At 37.5% G+C, this 17,259-nt stretch overlaps 1 protein-coding gene across 2 annotated transcripts in view; it reads right to left on the bottom strand.

Annotated features, from left to right (window-relative positions):
• Nucleotides 1-1,260: 1,260 nt before the first annotated feature.
• The window catches only part of FRS2 (fibroblast growth factor receptor substrate 2), a 50,169-nt gene continuing 34,170 nt past the window's right edge, over nt 1,261-17,259 (bottom strand). For both annotated transcript variants that reach the window (XM_059471764.1, XM_059471763.1), the window contains 4 exons: nt 15,391-15,577; nt 12,202-12,360; nt 11,238-11,401; nt 1,261-8,920 (listed from right to left, as the gene is read on the bottom strand). In XM_059471764.1, the coding sequence (XP_059327747.1) occupies nt 7,970-8,920; nt 11,238-11,401; nt 12,202-12,360; nt 15,391-15,577 (1,461 nt within the window). In that variant the 3' untranslated portion in view covers nt 1,261-7,969. The remainder of the gene's footprint in view (nt 8,921-11,237; nt 11,402-12,201; nt 12,361-15,390; nt 15,578-17,259) is intronic.

The following is a 17,259-nucleotide window of genomic DNA, read 5'->3' as shown; positions in this document are numbered from 1 at the left end:
AGGCCTCGGCTCCAGTTACAAGTCATGAACAGGAGATGCCCAGCACAATCCCACTCCATACGCTGCAATTCATACAGAAAAATTGGTGACTGTTCCCCTGGCAGCTTTGCCAGTGTGAGACTACACTTAAACTTTGCTTTGTCGCTGCTTTTCCTCTACACAAAGCCTGTTACCAGGTCATACAAGGAAAAAAACCCAAACCCAACCTGTATTATTTTGTATGACTCATCTTCAAGAACTGATTCCAGCTCGTATCTCTCTTCTTGCTGCTAGGTACTAAACTCTTGGGATACATGGAACGATGTTTATTCTAGATTCAAACTGGACAGAGACAGAATCCATCCCAATGGAGACAGCAAAAAAAGAACATGACTAAAACTCTGCCAACTCTCACCTGTATTGCTAATTTTGTCAATACCTGGTTAGTATTAGTTCTTGAGTATGTTAGGCCTTTCGTCCTGTTTTCTTCACAGAGTTAGATACACTTCCCTCCACAACCCTGTTCTAAAACTAGACTACTAATTTAATTTAAATACCTAGTTTTCATCATAGTTACACCAAAAACTATTTAAGTTTTGGCTAGGGCAAATAATACAACTAAAACAATGGAAACAGCTTCTCTCGGAATCACAGCTTTCATAAAGATGTGCACTGAAGTAATAATTCATGTTAATTCACATTTGCTGCTACTGTGGTGAGTTGGGAGAAAAAATATTATAAAATGCTTCAGACTTATCCAAGTTATGGCCTTTGAAAGATCCAATGCTCACAGAAAAACTACAGCAAATCAGTGAATTGGGTTTAAGGGGCTTTTGACCATTGCTAAGCTATGCTTTACAAAGCGTAAAGGCAGTGACACCAGACAAGGAAGAACACAGCAGCAGTGCTGGTTCTCCTCTCCCAGCTGTGCCGTGCCCTCACCCCTCTTGTGCTAAGCGCAATTTTCCAAGTTGCACCGTATGTGAAGAAAAAAATGCTTCATTTAAAAAAAAAAATCACAATCTGCACGCATGACAAAGGTGTGACAGAAAACCAGCAGAAATGAAACAAAGTCTTGGAGATGAATTTACAGACTTCAGAGCACCATGATCTGTTTTGGGTTTTTTTTTACTACTGAGTAATGAGTGGAATAGGGAGGCAGGGAGGAGGGCAGAGAGAGGTATATGAAGCAACGATTTAAAGAAAAGCAAAAAAGATTATACAAACAAAACAATACAGTGACACTAACACTGCAAACTACTGAAGTAACCCACAGACAACTTTTAATGTAAAATCAATAGTTTATTGCCATGCTACAATTTTTTTTTCCAAATGAAGTTGGCACTGGTAAGGGGAAAAATGTACATAACACATTTTTTTTAAAAATGCACATTTGGTAAGCTTTCTCTATAACAACAGTTTAAAAGAAGTGAAATTATTATTTTTTTTAAGATTAATGTGGAATGGCATAAAAATACACTCTTTCTGCATAGTATAAGAAATACGGAATGTCTGTAAAAACAAATTCACTGAACAGGGAAAATTACTTGAAATTTTATAAACAATTTGGCAATGGTACTCCCACTGTTTAGACTTTTTTATATAAAAGAAATAAAAATCTAGAAAGCTACCTTTATACAAAGTTGCTATATTTATGCCTTTAAGTAGGAAAAAACATTTTATAATGCAAATTAGGACATACAATAATCTTACAATATGATACAATGTAATGACAAGAAAGGAACATACAACATAAGATTTTGGCCTTTGTAGAAATGTCTATTTCTGCATTTAATAAATGCATTTGTGGCACACTGGTGACTACTGTATCACTCCTACCAGTCAGCTTGGACGCTAGTGCGGTGCGTTTGGCCGGGACACAGACGCTTGCAGGAGACCAAAGGTGATGCTGCAGGGAAGCCAGACGTGAGAAAGGCAACGTGCCTGCTGGTCCAGCCATCTGGACTGTGGGACACCATACAACACTCTTTCCTCTCATACCAGAGCATTTCTTATACATTCAGGTCTTACGTACCAAAGTCTTACAAGTGAGAACATCCGTGTTTGCGATTTGGCAAAATTTCAAAATACAAAGTTAGTACCAAATATATAATATATTATATATAAAATGTGGGTGTATGATATACACACATATTCCAATGCAAAAAAACCCCTGCATTATTATGGAGTTAAATTCGCTGACATCCATTCCTAAATAACATTACCATTAAAAAACAGGTGTAATCCTCATCTTTCACACGTTTTAGAATCACTTCCTCTTTCATACACAACAGTTAAAGCAATATATATGCAATGATGACTAAGAAATCAAAATTCCCATAATTATCTGAACTCTGACCACAACAAATAGGATTTGGTTTTCAGTACATGTAATTAAATATATTTATACTTTTACATCCTTTTAGACCATTCCTGAAGAACTTGACCAAGCAGGTCCTCAGGTATAACAGAGCTGTTACAGCAGCAGTACTTGATCTTGCAGGAGCACATCCAGTGGCCCTTGAAGTCAACAGGAATCATTTCTTTGTCTTCAAAGGACACTGCATGCAGACCGAACAAGCTCTGGAAGGGTCACCCCACTAACAAGGAAGATTTTCTGATGACATCAAAGCTCCTTGTCAGACTTCCTTTCCAAGTGCCAAGGAGCAAGAGCGGAGCAAAGGATGCTCTGGGCTCCCTGGGTCACTTGGCAGGCAGTGCTGGGGACAGCCATGCACTGCACAGCCCCAGGGACTGGCAGGGGGAGCTTCACCGCACCTTTCACACTAAGGCTTCTCACGGAAAGCAGGGAGCTGCTTCCCACGCTCCTCACTGGGCAATTCGGTCACTACAGGTCTCAGACAGGAGATCTGGCTGGGACCCCAAGGCATTTAGTACTTTGTAGACACAGAGGAAGATGGTCCCTGTTCTGAAGGGCTTGAGCCTATTTTTTATTGATAATTTTTACATAATCTCCTTTCTATATACACATATTTGCTACATAAAATAGAATTACACCAAAGTAATGGATATAGCGGAAAACATTGTCACAATATATGTATATTACCACACTAAATAATTACTAAAACTGCAAGAAAAATTTTAAAAATGCCCTTCATAATGTATAAAAATATAGAAATGTCCAACACTTGTTTCATCGACCTTATTTCTCATATTCTATTTCTACCTGTACACCTACATACTTCCAAACAAAATACTGCGTTAATCTGGAGTAAACACCGTGTTAGGAAAATATCCTCATAAGACATCTGACAGACTTACTCACATACCTTACAGCACAGCACAAGAAATAATGTATACATGGTCAGAGTTGCAGATGCTAAGTTGCTCTTTTTTTTTCTTCTGATTCACTCATCTTGTCCAAAAGAGGAAGTAATTCCTAAAGATTGTGAAAGAACCTCAACATGACTTCCTTTTTCATAATCTTCTGTAAGAAGGACATCAGCAAACCTGACTCCAACTTAACACAGTTTTTTGTGGTGGAATTTCTTCCGGATTTTTTTATTCCTGGAGTGTATATGAATTAAAAATAAAGATATAATAAATGAACTTAAGTTTATATTAAGTAAATACTGTCAAATATAAATGCCTGAATTGCTACCTCAAGGAAGAGATGGGAAAGATCATATCATTAAATTCCAAAAACACCTAACTCTATCTATCACAATGAAGGACCAGACTCCTCTAGGGAAATAGGAGAATTTCAGATTTAAGTCCACTACTAGTTTCTACTCCATTAGTTTCATCTTATTTGCAGCCATTAAATAAATTAGTACAGTGCAGAAATGGAATTTCACCATGGATCTCACCTTACATGAAGCGAGGAATACTGCTTAAAAACAGACGTCCAAATCAGATACATCATTGTATGCTCAAACTACTGACATTTCCACTCTTACTTCACCCACAGTGAATAAGAACAATCTGTTCTCTCTTGAATCTCTCTCATTGAGAAGCGGGTAAATATAAAACAAAAACAAGAACAACCAGATTTTGAGCCAATGCACAGTGTTATAAAACCAGCAAAATCAACTGCTGATCCGTCACTTACAAAAAGCAGCCCTGTTTTGACACTGGTTTGGAATTTGTACACTTTACACATTTCCATGATCCTTTTTACACCCAAGCCCTAGTCAGAGGTGCAAACACACACAAATATCCAGACATCAAGTTGGGGGGAGCGGTGGGGAGAAGGACATTTTATCAATTTATTATATGAAATTTCTACTTCAAGACTTATATTTTCTATAAAAGCTCTGAAGACATTAATAGGAACAGTGCTTCAATGCACATCATCAGATTCAACCCCTGTTAAATGCAGAACATGCTTATTGGGGGGAAACAAAAGATGTTCTAATGAGTGTCATGGTTTTCAGAATGGTCTTTTTCAATATTGTTTTAGGAAGTTAGCAAAAAACACCACAAAAATTAAAACAATTGGTCCTCCTTCTGACATGATTTTGAGGGAAAGTTTATTTTCCTGACATAACAATGGAATAAATTCTCATTCCCTGTATTTCTAGCACAATATTATGTACTTCTGGTCACTTTTCTGTTTTCTTTAACAACTCAGTTTCCTTGTTTAAAAGATACAGTAACATATGTCTTTCTCAAATCATTGTACTAAAGGAATACCTACAGTTAAAGGTTTCCCCTTGTTAAATGTGTTTGAAGGGCAGCAATGGACTGCACATTATGGATGAAAAGTAGAATTGGATGGAAATGCTACCATTTTTACAGGACCTAGTTTATGTAAACTTAACATGCCACATTTACTAAAGAAAATGGTTACATATTTCTAGTTTCTCAGTCTATATACCTGTGGGCCCAAAATAAATATGATCTAAATACCATGGAGAGATTTCAGCTGAAAACTGAATCCTAGATTACAGACACTAAATCTAACATCACAGCCTTTAAAAGAGACTGAATTGAAAAATATTTACCAAGTCTCAAAGGGTAAAGTGCATTGCAACTGCATCTACTTCAAGGGGCAGAAAATAAGGAATGCTAAAGATGAGTAGTGTGGGTGACAGGGACTACCCAGCATGTTTGGAGTGTACACAAAACAAGAAAGCATTATCCCACCTGTGAAACCTAGCAGGTTAAAAAGTAGTTCTGGAAAATATGTCATCAGACTTCTTAATATAATTAAGGCTACAGACAGTTGAAATTTCAGTTTGTTCTCCATTCTGGGAACCAGAGCTAAGAAAACATTGTGAAACTTGCAACAGTGTAAAAAATTTACTCAGACCATTCTTTTTAGCTGAGACTACTCAGAATAATGCATAGGACAGTGCACTGGAACTAAGGAGGGATATGGCTGGTTGTTGAAATTTCAGCAGGTCACTTATGATCTACCCAAAGCCTCTGCTTCCCTATTTAGTAGTTAAGAATATTATTACTTCCCTGCCTCACAGGTGTGTTTTAAGGGTCCAGTTAATTAGTCCAAACTATACAGATGAGGACCATATATTGCTAAGCAGCTGGCTAGATCAAACAGGTTTGCCTCAAAACAAATGCAGCTCACAAATTTAGTGAGCTATATGCTAAGAACAATAATCACAGCAATATTATTAACCCAGCAAGTGTTTTGCAATACATGGTAAATTCTCTTTGCTACAGACCAGGAGGTCCATAAGGTGAGGCAATGGCAAAGATGTGAGGGAGCAGTTACAGAATCACAGAATCAGCAGGCTTGGAAAAGACCTCTGAGATCACTGAAGCCAACCTATGACCAAACACCACCTTGTCAACAAGACCACAGCACCAACTGCCATGTCCAGTCTTTCCTTAAACACCTCCAGGGACAGTGACTCCACCACCTCCCAGGGCAGCATATTCCAATGCCTAATAGGCCTTTCTGTGAAGAAGTTCTTGCTAACATCTACCTGGCACAGCTTAAGCCTATGTCCTCTTGTCCTGTTGCTGGCTGACTGGGAGAAGAGACCAATGCCCTACCAGGCTACCACCTTTAAAATGCCTAGCTCCAGGTAGTCTTTACCTTCTTGAGTACCAAGGTCTCCTCACAAGTCAGTGAGTCTATCACAAGAGTATGCAGAAGCTGACCATTAAATAATTAATAAGGTTTTTTATAAAAAAATCTCTTTTAAGTTCCTCACAATGGTCTCAATGACTCTCATCTTTTACTTCAGCAAATTATATTTTTTGTCCATCTGGTATTTCAGTACCATACAGTTTATAAAGAATAATGAAAGACAGAGTGAAAAGGTGGCCTGATGCCACCTATTGGTATGGCAAGAGACATATTTCAGGTGCTGCTACTACTGCTGCCACTACTAAATGAGAGAAGACCAAAGAAAAAGGTTGTAGGAACAGAAATACACACCAATTTAAAAGACAGAAAATAATTGTAGTTCGGTTTTTATAAAACTTCAATTCAAATATGGCGTGGAGACCCTTAATGCTTTTTCAGATCTCCAAATGGCTTTTCTTGCACGTTTTTCCTCACAGTTCAAGGGTTATTTTACATCATACCAGCTCACACAAGTGTCAGTTCCTTTGCAATCACAGGCTCAAGAGCAATCTCTTCTGCTGCTAGTACCAAGGTGCACCTGCAATACTGCCAGAATTCTAAGATTATTCAGACTATTAATAAACAAAACAGAAAAAAAAAAGGGTGCCTCTGGCATATTCAACAAACAACATTCTACCTGGATGTACCTGTAACACTGAGCAGCCATCATTGTAACCAAATTCACCAACTGCAAAAGGAAAACAAGTATGCTCATAGATAATACTACCTTCAGATAATTTACTACGTATCTTTTTAAATTAAAGTACATTATCACCTATGGATGCACATTGCTAGAACATACAACTTCCTATAAAGAACTATCAAGTCCAGTACCCTGCCTCCCATGTAACCTGTGTTTGATGCTTTAGAGGAAGACAATAACTGCACAATAAACCTTTCCAGTTGTGCAATAATGCATGCTGCTGGAGAGCTGGGATATTTCTGTCAGGCATAAAAAAGTAGAACATTGGACGAAGACAACCATTTGACCTTCAAGAGTCTTGCTTTGTCAAAGGCAGAGAGTAAGACAAACACATAGATGATCGTGGACAATTAAAGCTATGTACAAAATTTTGACTTTTAAAACAAGACATTATGGAACAAATAAAAAGGAAACACACAAATGCAAAGAAAAGAAGGCACACTGAACTAAGAAATTACAAGAGAGCCTTAATTCATACAGCCCACCTGTGAATTCCTTCACAAAAAACCCCAAAACTCTAATGAGATAAAATTTTCAGATTTCAGAGGGAATTTGATATGTCACTTGTAATTCTATTCCAATGGAAGGAGCTTAAGGTTGGTTTTTGATGTGTTTATAGCTCTGATCAACAACCATCAATGGGACCTCTCAAATATCACACAAGTTAAGAAAACTGTCAGGAATTAGAGGCCTTCTTGCCCACAGACAAAAAAGGTGTAGTGTTTATATTCCTTGAGATGAACCAATATATCTTGTGTATGTCAAACTGAGTGAATTAACATATTACACACAATTCATTCTGGAGGAACCACTTCAATGAGGAATGAACATCAGATATGTATATTGAAAGATTAGGTTTACCTGCTAATAATGCACATATCAAGAGGCTTTAAAAAGTGTTATAAATGCCATTAATGAGTATAGGCACCAGACCAGAATATTTATAAATTCAAAACTGGCATGTCACTCAGACTCTAATCAATTAAAGAGGCACTGTGAAAGGTGGTGATGCTGCTATGCAGTAATTACTTCTACTGTAGAATGAAATAGTGTTACCTAAAATGAATACTTGCTCTACATTAATTCCCTTTAGTAAGACAAGTACATGAAGTATGCAGAAAAAGTTCTATTAGTCTATAAAAGGCGTTAGTGTTAAGAAATGCAAAGTACTCGCATCTTCAATTTTATAAACTTCACAAAAGGTGCAAATGATTCAATGCTCCCCAGGCTCACATGGGCAGGTCAGTACTGTTATGTCTAGTTTTCCTAGAAGTACCGTCATCTCGGGGCAGTGCTTTTTGCAAGCTCGACATAGCAGCAGTTCTTTCAATGTCTATTACAGCATACAGCTCTGTGCGCCTGGTTGGAGTCTGCGGAAGTGGAGTGGTGGGGGTTTTTGGAGTCTGAGGGTTGTCAGAGTCACTACCACCTTCCAAGTCAACCTGTATATAGTTGAGCTGCCTGTGTTCTAAACTTGGACGCCTAATGTCAAAGTTAAAGACTGTTGGGGTGCAGTCCCGACGTCGTGTAAATTCTACTTTATGAGCACTTGCTGGTACTGTTACATTCTCTGTATTGACATAGTTATGCATTAGATCTAGGTTATTGTGGTAGCCATTCAGAGACGGGGTCTTTGGTCCTAAACTGTCATCTTCATCTCTGCTCAGCTTCCGGGCTTCCCAAACAGGAGGCAAGGACGGCAAGTTCTCGTAGTTCAGCAGCGCAGTTCTCCTCTGAGCAGAGTTGTTAATGTTCTGGGTGTCTGAGGTACTGGTTGATGTCAAGCGACCTCTCCTGACCCCTGAGGCACTAGGGATTGATAACCTATTTATATTTTCATACACCAATTTATTACCAGATGGCGTCTCTCTACGTTCATCACTGTCGTACCCAGTGTCCCATTCAGTGTTGTTTGTGCTGCTGCCACTGACTTGATCTCTCCCAAGTTGTTCCAGTTTCTCTCTTTCCATTAATTGCCTTTGAACAGGTGTTGGTCCTAAAACAAACTTCACTCCTTCGGGCTCCAGGAGAACCTGAGCATCTCTGTCATCAGTACACATCTGATCTTCTTTCGCTTTAGTTGTTTCAGTGTTTGAAAGCTTTGATTCCAGTGGCACATGCACACTTGATCGATTTTTTCTTTCCTCCTGTACTCCAGTAGTGTTTACGTAAGTGTGCACCTAAAAGGCAAAGAAAAAAGAAGAAATTCAAACACTATTGTGCCTTCCCCTCCGCCTCCAAATTTATTAGCTTCTTAACTCCCCACTCTTCTAATCTAAATACCTGAAAAGAAAAACTTGTGTTGGCAGGTGTTTAAGAGCAAAAGTCACCTCTCCTGCATTTTGCTGAACTGTAGTCAGTTTTAGGTTTTTTCCCTGAAATTTTGTTATTATTTATGTTAATGTTCCTCTACTGAAAAAAAAACAGAATTTATATCTTATACTGATAATTATTTTTATTTCATGTTTTATCTCAATTGTGCTCTAGTTCTAGAGTTTGGCTCTAATCAAGGCCACCTTGGCTGCTCCAGCCTAGCTCATAACTATACCTGGGCAGATCACTGAGACGTCTACTTTGTTGTCCCTTACCAGTGAACAGCAATTACTTTAGCTAAGTTTATGTTCATAACTTCCACACTGCAAGGAAATCTACTGTCCATAGAAGGAAAAAAAAACCAAACAAAAAGAAAACCACAGAGAGACCTAAGAAAACCCTCGGTCTCCTGCCTTGTGTACTACTCCAGGAACAAAAAGAGAGGTCAAGGTCTACAGAAAGAACTATCCATTTTTTCTTCAAGAGCCAACAGCCTCCTAAGAACAGGAACTCGTAGAAAAATATACAATTCCATATGAAGTGTGGCACTCAAAACTAAAAAGAAGGAGGAGTTGGCACCGTATGTCACTAAGAAAGGCAGAGATACCCTCCTAGGTTATATCCCTCCAATTTCCACAGTGGATCAATACAAGGCTGAATGGGAAAGATTGGATTCCTTCTCTAAATTTTAATTCTGTCTGGATATCCAAACAGCAAAAGTAGTACTTTACAGCAGCAGTCTTGTAGCTTGCCAACCTCTCTGTCAAGCTCTGCCAGCTGAAGTGTCATTTACCAGATCACCTGACTCCTCCACTGTTTTTTTAAACTCACTGACTATTCACTAACTCCAATGATAACACCTGAGCTCTTCTGTGAGGACTCCTAACAAATCCTTTCCCACAAGACAGTTCACAGCCCTCTGCTCTGGCTACCTTCTCTGGTTTCCAAAACTGTTTCTTGTCACACATAAATCTTCCTAAACCACATGACATTTATAAATTTGACTGTCATTTTCATCAGCAACCTGAATGATGAGAGAAGTTTTCAGTTGCCAGTTTTCAGTCTTTCCACTGAGAGGGATCTCTAGAGCCTAGAGAACCAACCTCATAGAAACCTTATGAAGTTCAGCAACAGCAAATAGAAGATCCAGTGCTTGGTATGAAACAATACCAACAGTACAGGCCAGATACCAACTGATTGAAAACAGCCTTGCAGCAAAACTTCAGGGATCCAGGTGGATGGTAAGCTGAATATGAGTCATCAGTCTGCTCTTGGAGCAATGAAAACCAAACATGCACTGGTTTGTGCTAGCAATAGCACAGCCAGTAAGTTAAGGAGAGTCACTATTACCATCAGTTCAGCTCTCACAAGACTGAACCTGAGCTCCAGAGTAAACAACAGACAGCACCAATCTGAGGCTGGTGCATTGGAGGACCATGACTAGAGCTGGAGCACATGACATACAAGGAGAAGCTGAGGACACCATCTTAGTTCCATTTTAAGAGAATGCAGGGAACCACCTAATAGCTATTTTCAACTACCTAAAAGAGAAAGCAAAAACATAGCCAGACCTTTTTTGGGGATGTTTAGCAAAAGGCCAACATTAGATGTAACAGGCAAAAATCTGATAACATTAGAGAAACATTAGAGAGAAATGATTTCACAACAGCAGTGGTGAAACACTGGAACACATGGCTCAGATTCTGTGGAATCCCCTTGCCCATAGTACTCAAAACATGGCCAGGACAATGGTCTGTGCAGCTTTCTCTAACTTAAAACTTTGATATAGAGACTGGAGGTCCCTTCTAACGCAAATTATTCCATGACTTCTATTTGGCAAATAGAAGACTTACATATAAAGAAGCTTTTTGACCAGGATCTCTCATTATAATGTACAATTACTCATGTTTAAAAATAGTTACTGAAATTTTTGGAAAGAGTATATATAATGCAAATACATACCTTCTCTATCTTTTTTTTATATAAAATATAAATTCCTCAGCAAGCCATTCTACAAATTATCATTTTAAAGAGGCAAGGCAAACACTTTTCTGAGGCAGTTAAAATTCTGTAGGAATACTTTACACCTGATACTGAGACACAAGTGAAAGCCAACAGAACAATCATTAGGAAAATCTGAAGCAATGTAGAAGCTCAGTTGTACAAAGGGAAAAGAACACCCACTTGCTCCTCTGCTACAAGTAAAGGATGTGTTGATTCTTCACCAACAGAGGGGAGGCGTGCGCTGCCGACAGAAGGGTGTCTGCTGGAAGGGTGTGATGAAGCATCTCCAAAAGATGGGTATCTGGGATAGCCGTTGGGTAAACTTTGTGCATTGAATCCAGGAGCTGGTTCAATTAGAAAACAGCCAAAACCACCATATTAAAATAGAACATTTTACTGTATATGAATAAGATACTTTACATCTTAAGTTTAATTTTCAAAAGAGAAAGTAAAATATGTAAAACAAAATTAAGCATTCACAAAGCTCAATTTTGCTTGGAGGAAGGAAATGGAAAACAGAACAGCATCCCAGTATTTACCAGAACACATTTATGAAGCAGCCACTGAAAACTAGGTGTATTACACACCCAGTAAACTCCCTCCAACTTCTCTTTCCCCCACTAACATCTCCCCCTGACAAACAGAGACTCCTTTATCTAAGCTTCCATTTCTCTGAAATCATCAATAAACTGGAATTCCTAGTTTCAAATATCAAGCCATCTGCCTGAGATTTCAAAAATACCAGAAAATTTTAGATAAATACTTCACTCATCCTGCTCAGAGCAGAAGAAAGATTCCAAACCAACTGCACATGTGATTTAAACAGTATTTTTTCCCCTAATCAAAAATTTGAAATCTTGCCCAGCATTAACATTTCTCTGAAATGCTACAGGTAAAGCCTGTTGACATATCATAAAGCAATTCAATAGGTGTATTCATAAGTGTTCTTATGCAACAATTAAGTTCCCAAAACTTACTTCTTGAAGATAATCCTCAGCAAGTACCTCGAGAGAATGCATTACTACCTCTTAGCTTTAAATTAGCCTTCTTTTTAATTACTTAAAGATTAAATTCAAATCAAATGCTATTTTCAGCTAACTAAATTACATTCAGGTATGTCATCTGACAGTAGAACCATACTTACTGGTAGGTGTTCGAGGGGTTCTTGGTACTTCCAACTCAGTTTGATGATTATTCCTTTCTACTACTGGTTCTTCTACCACATTTATGCTGTTATTCTGCATTATCTCTTGTAACATGTTAAATAACTCTTCTGCCCGGGCGCACTTAAAGGCAAAGATTCCTATAAATACATCCAAAAGAAAAATCAAAACCCTGTAACTCAGAAACAGGCCTTACAATATATATAACTTGCAAGGAATAGAACTGGAATCCTCATAATGAAAACCTGTTAAAGAAGCAAAAGCGTTACAAAATTTTTATTGCACCAAAACACACAAAATTACTGTGACAACCTTTAAAGTGGTTATCTAATAGAAGAATAAGGTTCCCATGCACCAAAAGTTAAATAAGAACAGAAAACCAATTCAGTTAGGAGCAAAAATAAGTTTTGAGTGCTAAATGAGGGGAAAAAACCAAGTTGGTTTTTGTTTTTTTTTTTTTTTTAAAGCTAATAAAAAGGATACCTGTTAAATAAATATGCATTTAAATACATTAAATTAAACTACAGAGGTGCTACAAAGTTGTATTTCCTAAATCAGATTTCTATTAAACTACCACAAAAATAAGATACCTGCACAACAGAAAAGGATTTAAACACTGGATATAAATTCAGTTTCTTTAAGAAGACTAAAATGAAAAGCTAGTAAGACAAACTGTGTGAAACAGACAGTAACAAACTAATTGCTTTAGGCTAAAGGATAGACACAGAACACAAAGTTAGCAGCAATACCGTGTATTTTGCGTGTGTATTGTGCCACTTTGCCTTTGAACAGCAGGGAGTGTCCCAACTTACCCTCACCAGCAAAGGCGCAGCTTTGGATTATTCTTCCATTGAAAGCATGAAGTTAAAGTTGACACGCTTGTTAAACGTGGGTGCAGGTGCTCATTTTTTAAAGTGAGTATTACAATCTTAAAACACTCTTTACTGAAAAGTACCTACCTATATAGCCACTTCTGCAAGTGCAGTTATGTGAATATGCTGGCAATTACTACCATCATATATTTATTTAGGGATGCAGAGCTGTGACAGATCAGAACCACCAGAAATGCTTCACATGGCAGAAGTTCACACAACCCCAGCTGGAAATACACCAAATGGGCTACGAGGAACAATGCTCAGCAATTAATATGCAGCTGCTGCACTGAATAAGCTTCATGTTTGCAACACTGCAGCTATAGAACTTCTACTACGCTATGTCCTGACCCCTAATCCAGCCATGTACAATAGACCATGTGTAATATTTTGTATATTTCTGAACATTCACACTGGATATTTAAATCTTAATGAACAAAACCCAGAATTTTTTAAAACTCTAGGTTCACAAACTTTAAAAAGATTCTGAGAAATTCAGCTGCCTTTAAATACATTCATATTAAATGCAATGTGAACTGTCACACAACATGGTGACATACCAACTTCTCCAGCTTTTAAATTCCTGAATTATCTGTTAGATGTGGTGCAAAGACGTGTCTGCAAGGTTTTTAATACCTAGCACAAACTCAATGTTTCACCATCATTGCTGCTCACAGCTTAACAACAGAAATAACTTGATATTAAAGGAAGAACAGAAACAAGAATACTGACTAATGTAAGAAGTTGCTGGACAGTATTCAGGGAATTCTCAAATGAAAAACTTGGTCATCCCATGAAGTGAAGATGAAGTTTCACAACTGTGCCCACAAAACCCACTGTAGGTCTCAGGAACAATGTTCCATTGCAAAAGGGCAGCAGAGAACATTTTCTGCCAGATTTCTTTTTTCCCAATATTCACAGGATTTTAGTATTACATAAGGAAGGCAAGAAACAAAAGAGGGAGAAAAGGGTTGCTGCTTACACAGCCTGCTTAATCTCGTTATTAAAAAAAGAGGAAAAAATTATAAGGAAAGTGGAGAAGTCAATTAGACTTGGTGTAAGATTTTGCAGACTTGCTAATAGACTGTAGAGAACAACCTTCAAATTAGTATTTCAATTAAGTATTTTTAGTATGTGTTTTCAATGTTCAGAAGAAACAGTAAATTCAACTGCAAAACACATTAAATTTATTATCTTCAAAACAAAGTTTATTACTTTAAGAATTATGAAAATTTAGTTTAGTATGGAGTATATTTCAATGTTTGAAAATATCTCCATTTCTCATTAGGAGATGAACTGAGAGTGCCTTTTAAACTCCCATTTAAAAAAAAAAAACTTTTCTTCCTTTACCTTTGCTTGGACAATGAATATTGACTAGGTTTATATGTGACCCAATTCTTTAATCTTACTGACCTTTTAACAGTAAAATTAAAAAACAAAACCTGTGATTTCTTAATATTTAAAATTATTGATAAGAACACTGGTAAATGCCAAAAATCCAGAAGAACATTGGAACTTAACTTCACAACATATGAATGCATAAGAATTCCAAGCACACACAGCTACTTCACAGTAGGAAGATGCAAAACAAGGCTGAGAGCTCAACAGAAACAACTCAGTCCCTCAGGGACTGCTGCAGGGAAGACAGAAACACCTAAATATTCTCAGAGGGAGCCAACCTTGGCCAAGGCAGGCATGGTCTGGCTACTGGAAAGGTAACCATCTTTTTCTGACGAAAGCCACTCAAAAAATAATTGAGCATAGCTGAAGTATACACACCTCATACAAAACCATCAAAATTTGAGAATTATGTCATTGATATTAATGAAAGTGGTATTTGCTTTAGGAAGAGGACGAAATACCAGTGCATTACTGAAGACAATAATAAGCTGGGGCCATCCTGTTCATATCAATGCTCCAGGCTCTTAAAACCTTAAAAATAGAGAATTTGTTGAATTCTGAAGGCATTCCTTCAGAGTTTCAGATTCTACTGCCTCTCCTGGAGGTCAAGTCAACCTCTGAGGCAGGAGAATTTCCCTGTCAAAACCACCTCCTAAGTTGACCAAAAGAATACTCACATAGAACCTTGAAGTCCTCCAGACCTACAAATGCCAAAAACCACGTGCAACTCAAATCCTCATTTTACCAGAAGACCATTCCTCATAAGGTAATTTTTGTTCCATAAACCACATTCACATACAGAACTATAGCCTTTATAACTCTTGCCAAAGGACTGGCAAATATCTTCCAACATCAAATAAACTTGCAAGAAGCTTTATATACAAAATTTCCACATACCTTGTCCAGTTTGACACCTTCGACCACTTTCAAAAGAGAAAAGATTTGAGTCATAGCCATAGCGACGGAGACAGAGGTAGTGCCATTTGACAGAGTCCCTTTTGCGGGTGTACAAAACTAGTTCTGTATCTGTAAGTTCCATTATGCCAGAACCCAGTTCATTACCATCATCATCCACATTAATAACCTATAAAAAAGAAGTTAAAAAGCATTAGGTAATTACTCTTTTGAGAAACAACACCATTTTTAATACTCTTAATGCCTGGCTGGTAGACTTCATCTGTGCTATTGTATTAGTTACAATCCTTGAAGTGAATGTTTAAAAAAAACCAAAAAAACAACTTCATAAACTAGTTTCTGTGCTATCCTAACCCAGAATTTAGAAAATTAAAATAATACTTATTTAAAAACAATACAAATGAGGCTGCCTAACATTACTGTAAAATCTGATGAGAAATTTAAAGTAGAAGAGATTTGTAAGTTAAATTTTTTTTAAACTGGCTTTATGTACATATTCTAGTATTCCCACATGGATAAGGCATACCTCAGATAATGGAATCTTTCAGAGCCCCATTTCTGAAAAAAAATATTTGCTTTGTCATATAACTCTGCTTACAGTTGGGAAAAGGAATGAGAAAGGGTAAGTGGCTCCAAGATAAAGCTTCCTTCACATACATGTATAGCCTTGCACTGTGCTGAATCAGCCAACAGTTTTAGACATTTTGTTGCCTTTTTAAAGTCAACAAATAATTCAAATACCTTATAGTTATCTTGTGTGAAAAAATGTATATAAAGCTAAACTCCTGCTCTTTCTGCTTTTAGGCCAGTTTTGAGGTCATCTGCATCCTTTATAGAATTTGGACAATACATATTTCCCCCCTATTTTACCTTACAATGCTGCTTTTAGTAGGATTCTTTCTTAATCAATAAAAAAGTTACTGAAAAAAATCCCTACGGAATTAATGTGACTCCTTAAAAAATACATTTTCAAATTGAAATCTAGTTAGTTGAAAAGAATTAGGAATCATTTCATCTGCCTGTGAGGCTTATGCCCATTTTCCTCATTTTGCAGATTACATTCCTTCATCTCTCCCTCCCCTACCCCCCCGCTAAACAAACAATAGAGAAATTCTACAAGGAGAAAAATAGGAACTAGTTACATAAAGTGATGCATAAAGAGCAAGAAAACAGAAATCTATTTTATCCTTCAGCTTTCTTAACTGATAATATTAAATATTTCCAGAAATTCCCATGGCTTTAAAGCTCATTTTATGGTTGCCCTAAGGCAACACATGAATCAGTTTTCACTATGGAAGCATTACATTCCTTTGTCAACTCACAGAGACAGTTTGGAGCACAGAAGCAAATCTGACTTGTGTGACCTATGCAAAGACATGTTGACTTACAGTCACTGACTTCAGCTGCTTCATGCTCAACATGTCAAGCACATGAACAAGTGTTCACAGGCTTATAAATTCCAGAGATTTTTGAGACAAAAGGGCACGTAGAAATAACATTTCTCCACATAAAGGACAAAAGTTTTCAAAATGTATAATCAGTAGCGACCTTCAAGTCAAATCAGTAGTCCTAAAATTTTCTATTGATGATTCCACATTCAGGTTCATAATCACACTTCCCCAAAAGCTACTGATTCCCTTATGCTAAGGACTCCTTTCCTAATGTAACCTTCCATAGGCAACACTCCTTAGCTGGGCTCTACCAACTGAAATGGAGACGGATGAAAATCACACGCTTCTTCTCTTTCCTGAAGATCCAAACTGTCCTAACAAGCCTACCCTGTCTAGGGAATTCCTGTCACTGCTGAGAAGAGAGGGTTTCTCAAAGGCTCAAGAGAAACCTGTAGCCACA

This window comes from Ammospiza nelsoni, chromosome 5 (genome assembly GCF_027579445.1).
Source record: "Ammospiza nelsoni isolate bAmmNel1 chromosome 5, bAmmNel1.pri, whole genome shotgun sequence".
NCBI lineage: Eukaryota > Metazoa > Chordata > Aves > Passeriformes > Passerellidae > Ammospiza > Ammospiza nelsoni.
This window is presented reverse-complemented; position numbering and strand designations above follow the sequence as displayed.